Here is a 21,503-nt window from a genome sequence, read left to right as displayed (position 1 = left end):
GTCTCCTATATACCTATAAAGATACTGAAATCCATAGTAGCTTTAAGAACAGGATGCTCTCTTGCAATAAACACTCATGTTGAATTTCATGGTATTTTATCGTTTGCCTCTATTCCTCTGGAATAGGGACTAGGTTAAGTGAAATGTGTGGATGTATGAGGCAAGATCTGCATTCACTACCATGTACTCCTAGATGGACTTGCACAAACAGCCAAACATAAATAATAAATTAAAAGTCGGGGTAAAACACAAAGCAGATGAAAAATAAACACGAAGTTGGCCTAAGTTTAAGAAGAAGAGAAGTTAAAGAGACTTTCTCTCATCTACAGGCACGGACCTGTAGTCTGTGCATCTCTGGACATCCAAACAGATAAAAACAGCTTCACACACTGTAACACACATACACACAGTGTATCTGTCTGGACTGAGTAAACACTTAAGCCTGTCTAAGGTTGAAGTCATTCCCTTTTTGTCCCTGATGCAGCCTGCATGCTCCTCTTTCCATCACGTTATTTTCTTAACACGCTCTGATGACAGCACTGAAAGAGGTCAGAGCAGGTCTTTCTCTCGCAATCACACACACTCTGTAACCCACCCATAGCTTCTCCCTTGCCCCTTTCAATGCATCTATTAGCTTTTACCTTTGGCCTATATCACACACAGATACTGTAACTCACACACAAGCAAAAAAATTTTCTCTAAATCCTTCTTTTCTTAAACCCCAAGGGACTCTTCACTTATAAACACCTGTGTCTCAAAATACTTCTCATTTTCTTCTCGCATGTATTTTGTGCCAGGTATATCTCAAAATGTATCCGTTCGGCCAGCGTGTGCAAATTTTTTTGACTCTCTGTTACTTTTACTTGACACAAATGAGAAGGATAAACTCTTTGCACTAATACTTCTGTAAAAAAAAAAAATCAGCACTGAAGGTGCATTTGTTTGATGGTCTTTGTGGTGGTTTTAGGCTTCAGATGCACTTGGATCAACGGTAATCTATACCAGTACTATATTTTCTTTGCCTTGTGCAAAAGTGGACAGCTTTTAGAAAACACAAAGTTTTGCCTGATGTTGACCTGAGTTGTTTGTTCATAAACACGCTCACAGTAGCCCCAGAAGCTCTCAGGCATGGGTCATCATTTGGATATCAGTGAACAAGGGCTGTTTTAAACATGCAGTTATTTTTCACCCTGTCCTACCACCTCAGGGTGAGAGGACCAGGGCATGTGAGCTTGGGCCAAGCATAGCAGCTCGTTATGCATAGGAGCCTCAAGGCATTGTGGAGGGACATGGCACTTTAAAACAAGAGGGCCAGTGTGTTGGAGTGTCCCGTGGCCTGGAGCTGTGGAGGCTGAGGGTTTAACACGCGTCCCATCTGGTGTGTGTGACTGTGCACACGGTGGTCGAGTGGTTAAGGAAGCATCAATAGCCAGACTCTTTAGATCAAGGGGTGTCTCAGGGTCAGATCTAGCTCACAAATCCATTTTCCTTAGGAAAAAGACACAGTTTAAGTTACAGAATTATTTGATCATTATATTCTGTGATTTTCTTTTTTAATCTTATTTTACCAAGAAGAGCACACTGGAATTGAAGCTTAGGACATGAAGTTCTCTGATCCCATAATAAGGACACAGGCCCTAACAGTGAGACCTCAGTGCCCCAACCAACCACCATCCATTCTTCCAAGCCTCCATTCCCCATTACATTATTAATTCATCAAGGAGAAAACTGTGTTGGGCCATTGCTCTGCCCAGGCGCTTTCCAAATCTTGATTAAAATTGCAAAATGGCCTCCTGTTCAGCCCTAAATTCAGCCCCTTACTACAGAAGCAGGGAGAGACATAAGAGAGCGAAGAAGTGGTCAGAGATCCAAAGTGACCTATATATATTTCTTTTTGGGCTCCTTTTCTAGACCTTTACAGCAGGATTGCTCTCACTGTAGTTATTGCAGCTTTATTTGTACATGGTTACCATGTTATTACCATGTTATTACCAAGTTGTAATATGAAGTGTTACGAGAGGTTAATGCCAAAAAGTCACATAACATTTGTTGATTTGTTTTTTATTTATTCATTGTTATTTGGTCTAATGCCTTAAAATAATTTGCCAAATCAGTGATTTGAAGTTTGATTGCACTTCATGCTAAATTATATTTTTTCTCAGCAACACAACTTGGAGGAGAGAAGACTGAGCAGGTTTAAGGCATTCAGTTCATGTACATGTAACGTTTACCATCGATAACAGTCTGTAAGATGGATGGGCCATATGCTTGGCAATAGCAGGCCATGCTTCACACAATTCTTCATCTTCGAGTCTCGCCGTACCAGATTCCTGCCTACTAATTGAAGACATGTGGTCTGATCAGCCACTATAGCAAAGAATGGAAGATAATGGGCCAAACAGTACAGAATGGGACTTACAGATCAGAACGCCAACACCCATAACCAATATTGCTATTGAAGACCAATTTAGCATATATATCAGTGATGGCTTCAGTTTGGCTGCACTGCATGTGCTTTTAAAAGCATGCTTAACACAGGTACAAGTTTTTTGTATTTGTTTTTGTTTTTTCAGCTGTCTTTTCAGTTACGTGCACACTCACACCATCTACCATCACGTGGATCTTTCTGCATATTCTCCCCGGAGGTGTGTCAGATCCTTGCATAGGTCCAAGCTGTAGTGAGCGTGATATTAATTAAGGTAGCCAACCTGTAGGTTCCTTTGTGCCCAGCTGTAAAGCATAAATCAGGCTTTTAACGAGGCTAGGGCCGTAAGATCTCAAACCGTGCTGGAATGCTACCTGTACAGCCATGCCAAAAATCTGTCTGGGTCTAGGGCTCCTATAGATTACTATGTTTATAAGGGGGACTATAGCAACCTACCCTGAGGATGGAAAGAGGGAGAGCAAAGCAGAGGAGCAAAAAGGGAGGGTGGCAAAAGGGGGAAAAGAACTGTTTCTATGAAGTCATCAGCTTTAAGTAAACATGTTGTGTTGGTGGGCAAGTGTGCAAAACATTAATTTACTGTTTTTACAAAGGCTGCGTAAAACCAAAGGTAACCAAGATAAAATAATCCAAGGCAGACTGAGCACATCAGAGAGATAATAGTAGTAACAAGTCCAAATTTCAGCAAGAATAATCTCCAAATAAGCAATCGTATTTTACTTTAAATCTAGTAAAAGATGTCTTCGAAAAATACCAAAATGAGCTTTTACTTCTCAAAAAGAGTTGATAAGCAGGACAGGTGAAGAAAGCCTGTGTGCATTTAGTGACAGAAGGATTTATTCACAAACAGCTGCAGAACAGGACACATGCATGTACAGCTAGCTGGCAGGGAGGCAGGCTGGTTGAGTCCACCTCAAAGCCATTATTTCTTTACAGAAAGGGCCAATGAGCTGAGACATTCCTCAACAGGCAGTGGCAAGACATATTCAAAAAAAAACATAGGAAATATACAAACTCATATACTTGCTGTATGCACACTGCAGAAGCAATGCATTGAACTGTGCTTTCAGGTTATTTTCACATGTATTAGACAGTACAGAAGCACTTCACAGTGCAATGCCTACAATAGAAAGACTTCTTGTAAACATTATATAAATGCATGTGGAAATGCAGACATTTGGATTAATGGCTGATCAGGGGATAGATAGAACTGGCTCCTCAGACTGCACTCTGCAGCACCACCTGAGATTTATGGGCCAGATGTTTGTGCCATTGCTTCTCTAACAGACTATAAAACTTCATTTACAGAAGTTACTACTTGAGTAAAGCATCGCCGGCCAGTTAAAAAATTTGCTATGCTGATACAAACGTCAACTTCAAACAAGTCTTCCTTCCACAGCTTCTTCCGCATGCTACTCATACAATCGCAGAATTTTTTTCTCAATTCTCAGATTCCCGAGATCCACCTTGTCATTTTGAGAAATCATGACAACTGACACAAGGGTCAGCAGACTGGTTGTGTTTCATTCTGAAAAATTAACTTTGTTTGCAGAAGGTTAACCTGCATAGCTCCTCATTCCATACATTTCTAGCTGATATAGTGTAGGCCTATAGAAAATAAAGCCAAGGTGGCTGAGAATGCTTTGCAGATGACCCAAATGCTATCTCATGTACCTTTGACACCGCTGTATAGATATATAAAGACATAAAAAGATATGTTTGCTCATAAAACACATGCCCTTTATTGCTCTCCCCCAGTTTCATCACCTCTACAGTACATGGAGGGGTAGCTGATGAAAAGAGGAATTAAAGGCAATGAGAGAACAAGGATATTATCAGGAGAGGAAGGGGTGTAGTTGAAGGGTGTCAAGAAAGGCATAAAGAGCTGCAAAGAAGAGAAGAATGGAAAAACAAAAGAGTGGTGGACAGCTTTACACTGCAGCACCCCATTCTAGATTACATTAGTGGCAGCTGCTTCCTTTGTGTGGTTTTATGGCCTAGTCCCAAGAAAAAGCTGCTAAAATTTCATTTAATCTGCAGCACAAACTCAAGTGTCTGTCAGCCACTCAAACAAGGGGTCCTAAAAGCACCATGCTCTCATATAACTCCGGCAAAATAACGCTAATAATATCTCTCTCCGTAGCCATACAGGCAGACATTTTGTGTAACCAAAGAGGGCCTGCGTGTGCTGCCCGTGCATGGGAAACTGGCCCACTCTTTCAGTCCAGGGGCAGGCCTTTAATGGTGGGTGAGGGAGCCAGACAACATCCCCCCCCCCCCCCCCCCCCTTTTATCTTCACCTCCTGTTCATCCTTCCAAAGTCATTAGCTTATGTTAATCACTTAAACTACCAGGAATGACCCCCCAATTTCATTTATACTTAACAGCTTTCATACTCAACAGCAGATGATGACACAGCTGCTACAACCGATTTATTTAGGTAAAATAACTGTACAGACAAGGCTGAATTTTTCGTTAATTTAAATTTACTTCTCATCAAACGTGTGTTATATTCTGTGAGAATAAAAAAAATCATATTTTTGTAACTTAGCTTAGCTAATTTTTTTTATTTATTTTTTTACCATAGCTGTATTATGTAAGGAGAAAGGCTTCTGAATAACTTACGGCAAAAGTTGTCCAATGTCTAAAATAATTAAAATCATGGCTAAAGGAGTTATGACAAATGAAGAGAAATGTGCAAATCCAAATCCAGCGTTATCTATATTTCAGTTATCTCAATATCCTGCTCAAAAAGATCCACAAACCAAATATTTTATTAGCTGTGCTGGCCGGACGCGAGGATGGAGCTTTGACGGCAGTGCTAACTGACAGAATGCAGCAGCACAGGCAGCGGTTAGAGGCAGCTTCCTTCCTGAGCTTTGGGATCACAAAGCGACATGTCCACATGTATATCTTGCCATGTGACACCGCTGCTGAAGCTTAAGGCAAAAAAAAAAAACAGAGAGAGAGAGGGAGGGAAGGAGGGAGGGAGGGAGAGGATGAGGAGGAGTTCCCTCCAAGATAAAAAGATTGCAACATTGAAGAGAACTACGAAGATCAGGGAGAAAGAGGTAACTGAGAGGAAAAAAGAAAATACCAAAGTACCAAGCGTACTGGAGATGGAGTACTCCTCTCCATCTGTTTAAATGAGGTGGCTCTCAGTCTCACTTGCACATTGCTCATCCACTCAGGTTTGACTTAGGCTTAAGAGACTGACATCACTGTGTGAGGATAATAACAATGAAGTATGGCCTCCATATAGACGGAAAGAGCTGTCAATCTTTCTCCTCATTTGACTGGACAGGCATGTGTTTATTTTCACCGTCATCTCATGGACTTCCTAGAATTACTGTAAAGCTTAGGATGTTTTTGGTATTTGTTAAGCTTGATTGAGTTTGAGGAAACTTTTCAAAACAAGTACACGCCCCAGTTTATCCTTCAAGCTGGGCTCTTCCAGCTGCCTGGGAGCTTTATGGTCCTGCGCAGTATCTTTGCTGTTCTTAGGACTCTCTCTTCTGGACAGAGATAGATAGATAGATAGATAGATAGATAGATAGATAGATAGATAGATAGATAGATAGATAGATAGATAGATAGATAGATAGATAGATAGATAGATAGATAGATAGATAGATAGATAGATAGATAGATAGATAGATAGATAGATAGATAGATAGATAGATAGATAGATATGAGCAAGATTTGCAATTATCTTCTCATCTTAGTTTCTCCAAGAAAGCTGTAAATATATTTTCTTTAAGCCCATGCATCCTCTACTGAGACTGCTCAGTTAATCAAAGTGACATTAAGCAGGAAGTTGTGCGCTCAAGACTGATTGCTGAATTTAACATTATTTGCTTGGCCAAGGCTACAAAAGCACTTTGAAACCACTGACAGCAATTTAATTCATATGCTGGCTCAAAAAATATGTTAATGGCCATTCAGTCTTACCTTTTCAACTTAAAGCAGTATTTACAGAAACCAAGTAAAATGAGAGAGAAAGAGAAAAGAAAGCTACACCGACACAAATGAGTGTTAATGAAGACATAGTAAAGCTGTGGGGGGGGGGGGGGGGGGGGGGGGGGGATGCGGAAGAGATCGGCGAGGGCAAATTAACCTTTTTAATTGGAGAGTGGTAGCCCTCTTTGGACCCTGCAGTTGGATCCAGAGTGCTGACAGATGATGAGAGGGAAATGGCAGGCCTATTACAGGCAATCTGGCCCTGCAACTTGGCAGACCAATGCAGTACCAGAGCCTGGGGAGAACAGGGCATGTCCAGCACAGAAAGCACTGCCAGACCGTTCACCAGCAGAGAAGGGCTTGCCTCAATAAAGGTATAAAAAGGGAATAGTTATCTTGGCACTTTGAGCTGTGGGGCAAAAGGTTGTCATAAGGGAATCTAGTTTCTTGTCTGATAACAAAATACTACCTGGTCAAGAAAACGGAGAAGGGCTTTGCTTTAATGAAAGAGAACCAGTTTGACAGGTCTCAGAGAAGAGAAGGGCCTGAGTCGGAGGCGTGTGTGTGTGTTTGTGTGTGTGGTGGAGGGTGTAAAAAAATGCACACTGAAAAATTCACACAACATTTGTGTTCGCCTGACTTTGTTCTCGTGCACACAAATTTTCAAACCCACTACTTCTGTCCTGTGTTCACATAGGAGCCAGATGCAAGAGAAAAACATCAGAGGATAACTTCCTGACTGTCTGTGTGTCTGGATGCGAGAAGCATGTTTATGTCTGGGGATACAAGGAAAACAAACATCAAGGTCAGAGAAGCTGGAGTCTGTCCAAGCAATAGATAGCCCCTTCTTAACAGGGCTGAAGGCTTGCTTTAACATACACCCCCAGGGAGACACCAGGATTTAGACAGAACCCTTAAGCAGGATTTCATATTGAATATCTGGACTCCTATACCGTTAGAATTATTTGCCAAGTTGAATACTTTTTACATGACATATGAGAGACACTCGTAGGTCCTGACTCATTGTCTTGCTTCCCAGCAGACAGTTGAGGTAAACATAATCCTGACGCCTAGTCTTCAAGGCTGACCCCATTAGAGAGGTGCCCATTGACATCTCTAGGTCATCACCTTTAAAAATGACCAATCTTTGTCTCTCCTCCTCCATCCCATCTTTTTGTCCCATTTTGTCCATCCCTGAGTCTTCAAATTATCCGTTTCTGTTTTCTTGTCCAGCTATCTTGAATTATGTATTCCAATGCATTTCAAACAAGATGCACATCATCCACACCCATCCAAAGGATGAATTAAAGCCTCACAGTCTTTAGATGTCTTTATGTATGCTTACTCAAGTTATGGCCATCTCTCAGCATCTGCTTGAATCTCATGCACACAAACACTCACAAATTTCTCCATCACTCAGTCTTTCTGGATGTCTGTGTCCACACACACATACACACACAAATACACACACATACAAATACCAGACACATGGCCGAAGAGAGCAGGCTACCATCTGGGAGTAGTGGCCGGCTTTGTCTGAGGGGGTGAAAGCGCCAATAAGACTCCCCTTTAACACACACACACACACACACATACACACACACACATAAACCATACACACAACCCTTGCAGCAGCCCCCATCACCCTCCCCATCCAACTGCTCTAAGTGTGAGAGCTCTTCTCATACAATCTGCACATATACATATGCAAATTTGCAGGGGGCATTATAAAAACAGCCATCATCTCTCTCTCCCACACACACACACACACACACGCACACATATAAAAGCAAGATATTTTTTTGGCCTCAGCACCAAAGTAGCCACACAAGATTTTTGGGAAAGAAAACATGTTTCTAAGAAATAGAGCAATAGCTTGAAGGCTGAAAGTAAAGGGGGAAGATAAAAAGAAGAACCTTCTTTATAAATAACAAACTAATGTGGGCATGTGTGAAATACATGCAAATAGGATTGCACACATTTACATGTAGACAATTAAGTGCATACACTCACAGTCATGCAAATATATATTATCCACATTTTTCCTGCAGCATGCATGTGATGGGTACGTATAATCACATCTATTGTCCTTATATTAAAACATCACACTTGTCTATTTTTGGATTCGAATGTGAACTTGTTTATAAAATCATTGCATTTATAGTCATCAACTGTTTCTAAACTTGGGGGGAAAAATCAAAGAGATTACTGCAATTAAGATAAGATAAGAAAATCTGCACTTGAACTTTAAAGATTTTCCCTGGTGTCCATTTGTCATAATCAAATAACAAAAGGCTCTGAGCGAGAACAGAAGAAGAGAAGAAGAAGTGAGGGAGAGAAAGTCAGGCATCAGGTAAAAAAAAAAAAGAGTGGCAGACACCTGCAAGGCTAGCTGAAAAGGTGACACCTAATCCACTCCTTTTCTTAAACATCCCCACGTCTTCACAACCAACCTTTCACACAAGTATCACACCTTTTAAAAAAGTCAGTTTTCTCACCTTAGCATTACGCACTTCTGCTTGAGTCATAACCCCACTTTTCACTTAAAATTATGAGTATGCGAGCGGCCAAAAATGTAAACATCTTGTCAATCACAGAAGCAATTTTATTAAAATCATAAATATTCTAAAGAGGGAGGCTCTGTTTTTTTCAAAACCTGCAATCATAAAGTGACAAAAATGTGGCATCCGAGAATTCCTTAGATGTTCGTGATGTGACAGAGCCTTCTGATCTGCCACGCTGAGGGAAGGTTTGTGTGTGAGCTGAGAACATTTGAAGTAGAATCGCGAACAGCTTGCTCTCAAAACTCGAGGGACACATCCGAGTCATAATTAGGAGAGAAGTTGCGTCCACATTTTTTACAGCTCACACAGACAAACACGTTCATCAACGCCGACACATACAGTATGCTATATGGAATATGGCTGCAACTGACACAGGCGGTTTTTCGCCCACACAGCACAACAGTCCATTATGTGCATTTTCCACATCAAATTCTTTCCCCCAATCTCGTGTTTGCCGTCATGTTTTCAGTACACAATAGCAGCAGTGGTGTTAAGCTAATGTTGCCCCATCAAGAGGAGAGCACCAACAACAACCAAACACTTTTCTCTCCTCTTCCCACCCTGTTTGCGACCGGATCCATTCGTCTCTCGCTTTGTTCCCACGCTCCCCCGCTTCTTTTTTCTCTCCTCTGCATTGTCCTGTGCCCTCAGGTTAGAGGTTCTCTCTGTTCCTTCCACTAAAGCCTGGAAAACAGAGGAGGAGGACGAGGAAAGAGAGAGAAGAGGAGGGCTGAGCAACAAGGCCCGTCCGTCTGCCTCCTTCGGCCTGGCTGACTAACCGGTCTGAACTGGTTCTGACATAGGTGAACCAGAGACGTGTCCTGTTTCGCCTCTGGACAAAAAAGAACCATGGTGGCATTCCATCCACAGTGAGCAGGTACCAGGAAAGTGTACATCTGTCTATGTGTGTGCATGTGTGAATATATGTGCATGTGTGTCTGTCTCCCAAGACCTTTGAGGCCTGGACCATTGCCAAGTTCATCTGTTAATGGACAGCTACTAGGAAAGCTCCCCCCCCCCCCTCCCCTCCACCCCTCCTCCCTCCTCTCTGTCTCTCCAGCAGCCGTGCCTGCTCACGACCCCCCCTTAACCTCCCCAACCCCCATGCAGGCCTGCTCAGACACTAGCCCGGCCCGCAATCTCCCCTCTTCGTTCCCCTGAAAGCTATATCATTCTCTTTCTCCCTCTCCTGCTCACTGCCCCCCAATACTATGTGCGTCTCCTATTCAAGATAAACAGAGTGCTTCAAGTTCAGGGGACACCCTGGGACCCTTTAACAAAGCCATCTATCATGCTGTCTGCCCAAGCCTCCTTTGGACATACTGGGCCTTGCTGCTGCTCCTGCTGATGCTGTTATGTCTCTCTCTCACATGTGAATGAGACTATGAACATCCATATGCTGCATATAAACCATCCAGGCAGCCTATTAACTCTAACTAGGAACTTGCTATAGCTGATCCAGATCTTGATCATTTCTGTAATGTGTTTGGGGCTCCTCCACAACCACGGCAAAGACAAACTGACAGCTTGCTCACCCACCCATCCAAAATGAGACAAACTCCCAATAAAAGGCATGCCACAGAGCGCACACATGTAAGCCACTTTCTCAACACACCTTGGAGACAGACATTGCTGACCTCTCTCTGATTCCCCTTAAGTCAAACTGTGGGACGATTAACCAAACTGTCAACAGCTTAATAGTCTGTGAATAAGAGACTGACAGTAGGCCTCGAAGCTCTGTGTAAACACTATGGAGATTATGAATGGTACATGAGAGGGAGAAAAAGAGAGCGAGGGGAGAGAGAAGAAGAATCATAACTGAATGAAAGTATCCCTCTTCACACAAGCAATATTTTATGGATCAAAATATCTGGGTGGTCTGTCATACAGAAAAATGCAGTGACATGACTTTTCCATTTGTAATTATATTCTCTGCTTTTTTTGCTATAAATACAGTTGGAAGCAACAATTGTGAAACTGTAGCAGCAAGGAGCGAAAAAGGAAAATAAGTTTATAATTACTTTAATTTGATTTTTTTTTTTTGCTTCATGTCCAGTAAACCACCTCTACAAGCTCTAAATTAGATATTTGGATTAGTTTAGCTCCTGAAGTGCTAGTGAGGACTGTGTTAGAAATATTTTCAAGTTAAGATGCATTATTTTATTTTATTTTATTTTTTTAAGCTGCTGTGACCGGAGCTGGGCAATCAACACAGTTGAGATATTCAAATCGTGGTCACAGAAACACTTCTGCATTTTATTTCTGTCTTCCTGCCTCGTTTACTCCCTCTCTTACACATCTTTCTGTTTGTTCTCATTTATTTTTCCAACAAACAGTCACAGCAGCGGCCCCGAAAGCCCAGCAGCTGCTGTCCTCTTTAGCCTTCTAGAGAGGTGGACTGGCCTGCAGGTTTTAGAGTGCTAAATTATCCATTAGATGTTATCAAGTTGTAGCAGGCTGATGCCATTCTGCTAGGAACCATCAATCTTTCATGAGTCCCAGACACAACGTGCATTGGGATGCACTATCAGAATCTCTCCGCTCCCAACACAGCACCCCTCCCTATCCAGCTGCACGCAAACTTGGGTACATACACATAGTAAAGTTGACATCCACACACAGAGTCAACAAATACGCATGCTGACATAAATGCAGTGAGGTACACACTCTTGCACTCAAGCTCTGCAGAAACAAGCACGATGGAGCTTGCTTAGGGAACATCCAATTCTACAGCTTTTACATTTCTTTTTCTTTTTTTTTTTGCCCCCTTCTAGCTCACCCCACTTTCCCCCCGAAACAACACTTTGAGCCAAGCCTCAAAATTTACGCTGCCTAAACCGTGTTTCACCACCCTTCGCACTAGGTTCCCTTGCACTCTCTTCTTTTATTTTCTCATCTCTCTCTCCCCCTCCCTCCGATTCTTGCTGTGGCCTGGCAGGCAGGCAGGGCAGACATGTTCAGAATGTGCTTCGGTAATGGGCTAATCAAAAATGCAAAACAATTGGCAATTACCGTGCAGGGCCCTAATGGTCATTAGAATTTACAACAAGGTAATGAACTGAGAGTCAGCTCAGTCCATGCATATTCATAAAGCAATCAGGCCTTTGAAGATTAAAGAAGCGCTTCAAATTTAAATGAGGGCGCCAGCATGTTATCAGTGAGATTCAGCCTGCAAAAGTAAAGGGTGCCTGGGACAGGAGTGTGCATTTATGAGTGTGCGTACATGCGTGTGTCTGTGTGGAATGATGGCTGGGGGTCAGTTGTGGAAGTATGTGTGTGCATGCATGCATCCGTGCATAAGTGATCACCTTGTGTGCATCACTCTCATTTGTGTGCAAGCTTGTGCTCGTATGCTTGTGTGCAAAGCAAACTGCAGTGTGCCGATACCACCTTACAGCCTAAATTTAATCTAATGACTAAATCAAGATACTCTCAAAAGTAAATGAATTAACTATCTTCTGAATGTTTAAAAGATCTGGGATTTGAATCTAAGATGAAATGTATGGTTAATTTGAGCTATTAGGAGGCAATGCATTTCTGAGCACCCACCAAGGAATATACCAAGAATAAAGGTTGGGAATTTTCACGAGTGCAGCATCAGACAGAAAGGCCCTGTGTCCTGTAACTTTGTGGTTGAGATGAGGTGGGCAAGACTGAGGTGTCCGCAACCATCCAACCAAGTTCAAATGTACAAATAGATACACACACACCAACAGACTCACAGTTCTGACAAGTCAGTACTGTCACTGAAACCTGTAGTGAGCCAGACTGTGGAGGAAGAAACTAGATAGTGACCAGGATCAGTGGGATCAGACTAACACAATGTCCTTGTCACTGTGGCTCTCCCATGGCCTCAGAATTATCACCTTCAGTTGGAGAAAGACAAAGCAACCATCCAACAGCACTACACCCTTAAATGCTACAGTCACAAAAGGAATATCAGAGGTTGAGATGACATTCTGCATAGAGATAGAAGCTGTGATAGTGTGTTACTCTTAGAGATACAAAATTTCCAAATCTGGTTCGGTTTCAGTGACCTAAATAAAGACTTACAGGATTATGACAAAATGGGTATTTTTTTAGGAAAATATCAAAGGGAAAATTACTTTGTCAAATCTGCTCCCATTCTCACCTCAAACTAACCTGCCTACTTCCTAAAATACTACTTCTCTCCTCTCTGCTCTCATCTGCCACTTCCTGAGCAACAGCTGTATCAAAGACACTTTTTCTTCTCTGTTTCTGTTCTGTCTAAAAATAAAGTCATTAACCTGCAGGTGGTGAAGCCGGCGGCTGGCATGACAGGCCCTGATGCCGTCAGATGCCCTCTGACCCCGTGATGTGACTGCCTGCCACAGTATTGACAGGACAGCAGCAAGACATGCTTATTTCTGAGGATACTTTCTCATCCAGCATGACGTGGCTGTAGACAAACAAGAATGTTTCTGTTGTATAGCTTTGTTTGACAGTGGGTAAAGGGGATGGATGGAGGCAGTGTATGTGTGAGTGTTTATGTCTGCCTCACTCTGCAGCCAAATCTGCGAGAGTGAGAATGAGCTCTAGAGTGGACGTTGGAAGGCTTTAAGAGGTGCAGACACACTAATGTAGCCAAAACTTTCAGTTTCCACTCCCCCAAGACAAACTACTGGAGCGATGTGTGGAGAGAGGCTGTGAGCGAGGGAGGGAGAGAAAGAGATAGGGACAGAGAGGAAAGGCTAAGCGGAAGAGAGTGGGAGGGACAGAGGGGAGGGGGGTAAAATAAGGATCATATGTTTCTGACAGATCTCATCAACTCACAACACATCATGGGGCCTCTACCGTAACACATTTATTACAGACAAAACACAGGTTCACAGGAGGGGGTTTACACTGTATGTGTGCACTGTAGCATATGTGTGCATCTTTAAAGGAGGCGTGTGCACTGTTGTGTTCATAGAACAGGTGTGTGTGCATCTGTGGGTGCGTGCATGCATTTGTGGGAGCCTATTTTTGAATGTTCACATGCATGTTTGTGTGTGTAGATGTGTGTGTGTGTGTGCATATTTCAGCTAGCCTCCACCTGAATGGCCCGAGGCTGTGATGCCGGAGTTGTTAGAAGACAAACAGAGGCACAGGAAGTCCAAGCCAGGAGGCCCTGAGGACAGCACGCACAATCTACTGCATATCTGCTCTTAACTTCACACACTCCCACTGTCAGTCATAGCCACCACCTCACCATACGTTTTGCCTCCTAAACCCACAAAACAGACACACCTCCTCTAACTCCCTCTTAGACACACACATTTAGGCCCGGCCTGTCCCTCAGGCCCACTGCTGTGTGCCAAGTCTGGCCTGGCATAGTCCTCAGAGGGGTGTCCTCAGGCAAGGCTTGCCAAGTCAAAGACTCTTTCATGTTCAGCCTGCACGCCCAGGGTAGTAAAGCTACAAACAGCAAGACACACACACTTTTACACACACACGGAAACCTATAAACATTTTAAGTGGTCAAAACCACACTTATACACACATAAATGTACACATTTACACGTACATTAGTTTCACAGCATCCGCACTCAAGATGTAAACACTCAGTAGACTTGAATACAGCCAGAACCACTAACATTTAATCCAACAACAAAGGCTGACGAATTTCCACTGACAACATTTGTGGGTGTTTAGAGCTTGGCTTCAGCATACAAAAATGTCCTCCATGAAAAATTCATCCTAAAAACCACTCCTGTTCACCTTCATTAAAACGTAGTGGAGCCCACTGCCAAAAATAGGACTGATTTTATTACAGCCCAAAGCGACTGTAGGATCAAATTAGAGTCACTTTTTACAGACAATGGAGTCCTTATGTTAAAATATTAGCTGGTGTCCAATCATTGCAGCAGCACGCATCTTTGCCTTTTCAGTATCAATTAAAGTGATCACCCAAACAAAAGCACCGGATATAAACTTGCACAGTGACCCATATGTCTGCTGACGCATATGCACACTGGACACAGGAAAAGATATCGCTACCAAGGAGCCCCCCACCCCCACCCCCCACCGCCGCCACTAATGCACAATCTCCACGCACTGCCCAGCCCCCCAGTTCTGCATGACAGGCACCCTGTGTGTATATGTATTTGCTTGGTGAAGGAGGGGATATTGGAGAAAGGTGGCACAATGCCAATATGGAGCCTGCTAAATACCTTTGTCTCCACAACACACGGGGAGAAACAGGACAGGCAAGCTGCTGCAAGAAAATGCTCCACAGCCACAGAGGTGTTGCAAGAAATGCTTCTCTGTTGTTTGAATGTTTTCTTCCTCATAGAGAAAAAAGGGTGAAAGGTGGCTGCCGTAATTGACTCAGTATCGATTCAGAGTCCAGGTTACAATGGAGGCAGGGCGCTGGAAAGAAGCTGAAGTGTGAGATGGTGGTCGATTTCCACAGTTGCAGTGGCCTCATTAACACACGTGGCTACACTGGTGAGAATTCAAAAGGGTGCTAATGCTGGGATGGATAAATACAGGGCAGAACAATGTAGTAATAATACCTCAAAAAATGTGGTACAAAATTCATGCAATCTTTTCTTGTAATTTCTTGTAAATAGGTCAAGAAGAAGACAATATGCACTGTGGTTGTGTATCTAATTTATAAAGACTAGACTCTAATTTATTTATTGTGCTAATAACAATTGCGTTTACTCCATGAAATAACTAATGTAAATGAAAACTTTGAATCCACTTTACCGGTTTGTCTCTTTAATAGCAATTTTATGCTGGGAAATAAAAGCAGCTTTATACGCTGCAATCACATTTGCTTGAGAAGCCATCATCTGCTCTATTTCTGGGACAACCGTGGTCTGTAGACAAGCTACGATGTCTCTATGCATATCTTTAATTGTTTATCATGCAAATGACGGTACGCAGGCTGCTCTGCCCTCGTCTAACAGCTCAGAGCCCCAGACTGCAGACCCAAACCCCAGCTGCAGTCATGAGACTCCCAGACGGCCTCAGCTGTCCTGTAGAGACAGACTGAGGGGCACAGCTTCATCTCGAGCTATCGGTCTATTACGTACTGCCCCTAATTCCTCAGCCCTCACCCTTCTCATATCCCCCCACCTACAAGTCAGCCATTCTGGGTGTCAGCTCCCTTTAGTCAAGCAGCAACTTTCCTTAACCTAGCCAGAGCCACTGCCTTCGCAAACTGCTGTCCATATGGAAATCCGTCCGTGTCAAGTGATATTTCAGGAGTGGGGTGGAGATTGGAAGGGTCACTTTCATTTGAATGATGCAGGGGAGCAAGATGCAGGGAAATCTTTAAGGGTGTAATTCATCATACACTCGCCTGGATTGGACTGGGCTTGAGGCATAGGAACAGTATATATTGAGATGCCTTAGCTCAGTGTCAGCCTCTAACTGAGCAGGGTAAGAGAACATGGCAGCTAGCATATGGAGTATGGGGTGGCGCGCTGGCACTGCCAGTCTGTATCCATCAATCTTGGACAAAAAAAAAAGCGGTGGGACGAGGCCATCTTATATGCAATGCATATATAACTGATATGATGTCCTGCACAGACTCTGCAGCACAGACTGTTAATTTTGACCTCAGATTTTATAACAGGATGATAACAAAAGGTGAGGTGAGGCGTCACAACAGGATGCAATCTTGCACCACATACAGTCAATTTAACCTATTCATTATTAACCCAAGGAAATCCTGACTGTTACACAATGTCCAAAGAAATGAGACCTATAAATAAAGCTCTTCGCACAGTGTTAGTGACCTCATGATATCATGTGAACTCCATTGCACGATGATCCAAGTGAGCAAGGAAAGGCGTGTTCGAACAGCTGACAAGGCCAAGAGGCATGTCAGAAGAATGTGTGTTTTTTGAGCATGTGTGCGTCCATCCCAGTTTGTGAGAAAGATTTTCAACAAACTGCACACTAATGAACAGTGGTTATTCTGTATGGCAGAGTGCTAAAACATTGACAACAAGTAACAGTAGCCCTTTACAATGCCATCTGCAAAGCTGAAGCGCTGACTAATACAGCACAGTAGTGCTCATTATTGAAAACTACCCTCTATGCATTCAGCCTGAATTGGCTTCAAATTCAATCACAACTGCCCAGGCAATCAGCGCAGTCTGGCACATGCTATCAGATCTGTTAAAGGAAATGAATAAACATCAAAATGGGCTGGTCAAAATCAAACTCCACTCTATAAAACCAGTCATAAGGGACCCATGCTTGTTTGCACAGCAACTCATGTTTTCACAACAGCCTCATTTAGCCCCAGTGGACAACCAACAAACCAACTAGCTGCCTTAAGAAGTCCTTAATTACTCAAATCAAGAAAAACACTGACAATTAGTGGCTGTAGTGTTCCTCAAATAAACAGTTCTTCCTTGACAGATCAACGTAATTACATTCTTTCCTATCTCTTTAATTTTAGAATCACAGTGAGCTTCAGCAGGCGCATATTTGAGGGTACAAGAGATATGGCAGTGTAATAAGCCAGGCAGGGATAGAGATACATCTCTCGCGACCACATGAGAGAGAATGTGAAGTCCAAAGGATCTGAGCACATCTGTGATGCAGCAACAAACCAAAAGAAACTGATCTCTTCTTTCTCTGTCTTTTTATAATCTGTTTCTTTGTCTGTCTCCATGCGTCTTTTTCGGTGCCTTTTATCAATATCCTTATTAATCTTCATGTGTATTCATGACTCTACTGAGGGAAATTCGCAACTCCTAAATGTAGCAGCAGACATTTCGCCGTCAGGTTACGTTGATTGGACACATCCTCACTACTAGAAGGGAAATTTCAGCGAGTATTTGTTGTCTTCTGTGATAAACTGCCTATGAACCTTAAAAGTGTGACCCACTCCACACAATCTAGAGCTTCAAGACTCTATTCACACTTGAATGCAAATTTCTCCTGCTCATCTGTTTACTCTTGCATGGCAGCCATGTTAAGCTTCCAGTGTGTTTACCTGTCATATTCTCCTGCTTAGGGATTATTCCTTGCAAGGGTGCAGATAAACAATCCTCATCCTGCGGTGACACCTGAACAGCCACCTCGACAGGTTGACGCACCCTCCTTTGGTGCTGATGTTGGGTCCGCGAGTGTGATGAGGATGTGGAAAGAGGAGAGGCGAGTGGGGAGGATGGTGGCCTGTCCAGAGGTTTGTCCACACAGAGGCTACCGTGGCACTGCCTCCGTTTGTGTTCAATGAAAAGCAGGATGTCAGCTAAGGGGAAGCGAGAGTGGCACTGGCCGCAGGTCAGCAGGTCCTGGTCCCCTTTTAGGGGCTCGCCCTGAGCCACTCCCAGGCTGGGGGAGTCCTGAGAGTCTTCTTCTGGTAAAACACCTGAGAGCGGCTCAGCTGGATAAGGAAAAGAAGAAAGACAGTTGTGACATGTAGTGAAGCGAGAATTGATATTTTTCTGAGTTTACATACACTGTTATTATATTTTCTTGTAAAGGAATAAGGCCGAGGAGTATATGTGCAGATGGGATTTTTAGGAAAGAAAGAAGGCAGAAAGGAAGAAAGAGCACACAGACAGCTTCGATAAGGACTGACATGTTCAGCTCGCAGGCAGCAGTCAAACGATTAAGTTGCTTGACCCTCTTTATTGTGCTGCCAATCTCGCTTTTTTAATGAACCTAACACCTCTGAGAATCAAAAAATAGATTCTAATTTGAGTTCAAGATGATTGGACCCCATTTCGTTAAAAGTGCTGGGATCTCGTGAACCAAGGTTAGACATTGAGGGGTTGGATGTGGAGTAGGTCCCTGAAGTAGAGCGAGAGAAAGAGAGAGAGAGAGAGAGTGAGCAGAGAGAGCATTTTAAAAGAAGTCATCTAGCCACATGGTAAACGACACTTGGCGCCCCGACTGGGATGTTGAGATAAGATGTGATGAATTCTTGCCGCCGGTTCAAGCTTTAATTCTATATCAGGTCAGATGAGAAGGTGGTGAGGGACTATGCAAGATAGGCCCTGTTACTTGTATGTTGAGTTGCATTAAAGATGAGGGAATTCACCCCTATTTTACTTATCTTAACCAGCTTATGCCATGGACACATACAAGGTGTATGAGATTGGTTTAGGTGGAAAGATTTTCTTCAAACCAAATAATCTCATTCTGATGTCAAGCAAGAGTGATGTGAATAACTTTGAAAGCTAAAATATAATGTGTTTTTTTTTCCTGATATCACACTGTGCTAGAATTTAAAGTAGTTTAGGCGAAGGTTTCCCACTGGGTTACAGCAGCAGGTCTCTTCCACTATCAGAAAAATCATTAGGTCTTTTTTTACTGTTTTAGAGTATTATGACTCCCTGTAATACCGGCAGATCATTCATTGTATTCTACAGTCCCTCGTTGAAAACACCAAAGGGATTATTTTCATTTTAAAATAAATGCAAAAATTAAAAGGAAGTGCCTACTTAAATTTCTAATGGTGCCTTTTTGCAACACAAAAGCTGACAATTAGCACTAGAACAGAATTTTGCAGTGTTTTCATGCAGTCTTATTTATTTTGCAATAATTAAAAAAAACAATTAATATTCCAAAGTAAATTAAACAGATTTGGGTCATAACCAATAACAGAATTATACTGGTCAAAAGCAAAATCTTCATGTCATTAAACAAAAGCATATTTATACTCTTTGGTCATTTTTTCTTCATAATTTAAGGTCTGTAACTGTTTCTTTGTAAACACTTTATTTCTGGATCCTCTTTGAATGTGGGGAATATTGTACCTTTAGTGTACCTTTAGAAAAAAATATGAATACATTCAAGAGAACATAAAATATGTAATAACCTACTGCTGCTGAACCGATCCTGTGCATGAGCTTGGTCAAGCAGGACAGGATAAAGTGGATCAAGTTCAAGTTCACGAGTGGCCTGTAGGACTACAATCAAATTGCGCCCCCCACTGGCAACCCATCTGACAGCTTTCCGACAAATCATAGAATAAATGTTGCCAGAGCATAATTTGTTTCAGCGGCAATAAGAAGAGCATGCAGAAATATATACAAGAATAAAGATAAAAGAAAAGCACAGGTTGTTCATTTCGATCTCTAACTTACACTTAAACAGCCTATCTAGTCTGGAAACGTCTCCGCATTTACTGACGCGCGAAGAGTGCATTGATAAAGCAATATACTGATAAAGCTCTTAACCGACGAATGGAGCGAAATAATTCTTCGGCAAACAACAATTGGTCTAAACTGTGCGAAGAATGTGACATTCAATCAAAATCAATGCCCTGCAGTTTTACACGCGCGTAAAACAACTGTCCTTCTTTTCTCTTCCTTCATCTCAAAACAGTGTCGCGCACGGAGATTTCTGCGTATTTATGCAATTTATGGATACAAATGGATTGGATATGCCGTGTTTAAACGCCAGCGGTGAAAAAATTGTTGCAAAGAAACTGCATTCCTTGTAGGTAACGCACACGAGGTCTTTGCGCTTCGGACACGTGTGTGTGTGTGTGTGTCTGTGTGTGTGTGTGTGTGTGTGTGTGTGTGTGTGTGTGTGTGTGTGTGTGTGTAAACACCACTTCCCTGTGTCCAAACCAACTAGGACCTTTGTAAATGCATTTTTACAGTTAAAAAGGACCTGCACTGTAGTAGTGCTGTGGCTTCAAAAGGTGCACATGGAAACTTAAGTGAATGGCAGCAGTTGTAACTCTGTGCCGCCTTCATATAGGCAAAGGTCTCTGGCCATAAAGCTCATGCATGCCCTTTAATGGCGAAAGAAACCTTGAAGGCTGTGTTATACAACGCGTTAACCAACACAAGTTGAGCTTCCCTGTCACGCTGCTCCAAAACTTCCTATAGAAGACCTCGTGATGATTATAAAGATAACCTGTAGTCTTGGATATGTTTGCGATTTGTCATTTTAGTCAGGACAGCGGTGGACGTATCCTAAGTATTAAAAGAAAGTTGCCGTATACAGAAAAAGATGGGTCACCGAGAGGAAAAACCAATGAAATTAAGTCGAAATGCAATGTATCTCCACTTACGCGAAAACTCCCGTTTGCTCAAGTGCTGGGGTTTGCCCTGCTTGCGGCGAGACATGTTGGTTTAGTGACGGATTTTCAGCTGAGTTCACATTGGGAAATCCTTTCCTACAAGGTAAACTCCAAATGAAATATCTTCATTGATGCGTCTGACAGCCAACAAGGGAGAAAAAAAAAAGCAATGAGCTGCTGATCATACAGAGGGTGAGGAGTAGTGCGGTGCGGGCTGTGCGGAGCTCTTCATGACTTTTTTGCAAAGAGAGAGTGATGGGGGTATAGTGAAGCCCCCTGCGCTGCAAGTTCAAGTGCGGACGTGACGTTCTGCGAACTTGAACGTCAGGCGCTGGACGAACTGAGACATACAAAACATGGGCAGGGCGAAGGCGGCCAGTGGGAGGGGGACAAGTCATAATAAAAGCCAATGGACACTCATTATGGACTACCTATGGAAGAGAAGAGAAAAAAGGGAGACCCCGAAGACACCAATGGACGAAGGGGATCAAGGGGGCTGGGCTAAGAGGGAGAGCGAGGGAGAGAA

At 42.8% G+C, this 21,503-nt stretch overlaps 1 protein-coding gene across 1 annotated transcript in view; it reads right to left on the bottom strand.

The window, feature by feature from the left end:
* LOC146631079 (BCL11 transcription factor A-like) overlaps positions 1-21,023 on the bottom strand; it is a 29,478-nt gene extending 8,455 nt beyond the window's left edge. Inside the window, exons 1-2 of the mRNA XM_085356317.1 lie at positions 20,969-21,023; positions 17,930-18,322 (exon numbers count right to left, since the gene is read on the bottom strand). Coding sequence (XP_085212443.1) covers positions 17,930-18,322; positions 20,969-21,023 — 448 coding nt within the window. The remainder of the gene's footprint in view (positions 1-17,929; positions 18,323-20,968) is intronic.
* Positions 21,024-21,503: the final 480 nt, after the last annotated feature.

The sequence above is a fragment of the Diplotaxodon limnothrissa genome, linkage group LG6 (assembly GCF_057381915.1).
Source record: "Diplotaxodon limnothrissa isolate DT_005_m linkage group LG6, D_limnothrissa_male_GT1.1, whole genome shotgun sequence".
In the NCBI taxonomy this organism is placed as follows: Eukaryota; Metazoa; Chordata; class Actinopteri; order Cichliformes; family Cichlidae; genus Diplotaxodon; species Diplotaxodon limnothrissa.
This window is presented reverse-complemented; position numbering and strand designations above follow the sequence as displayed.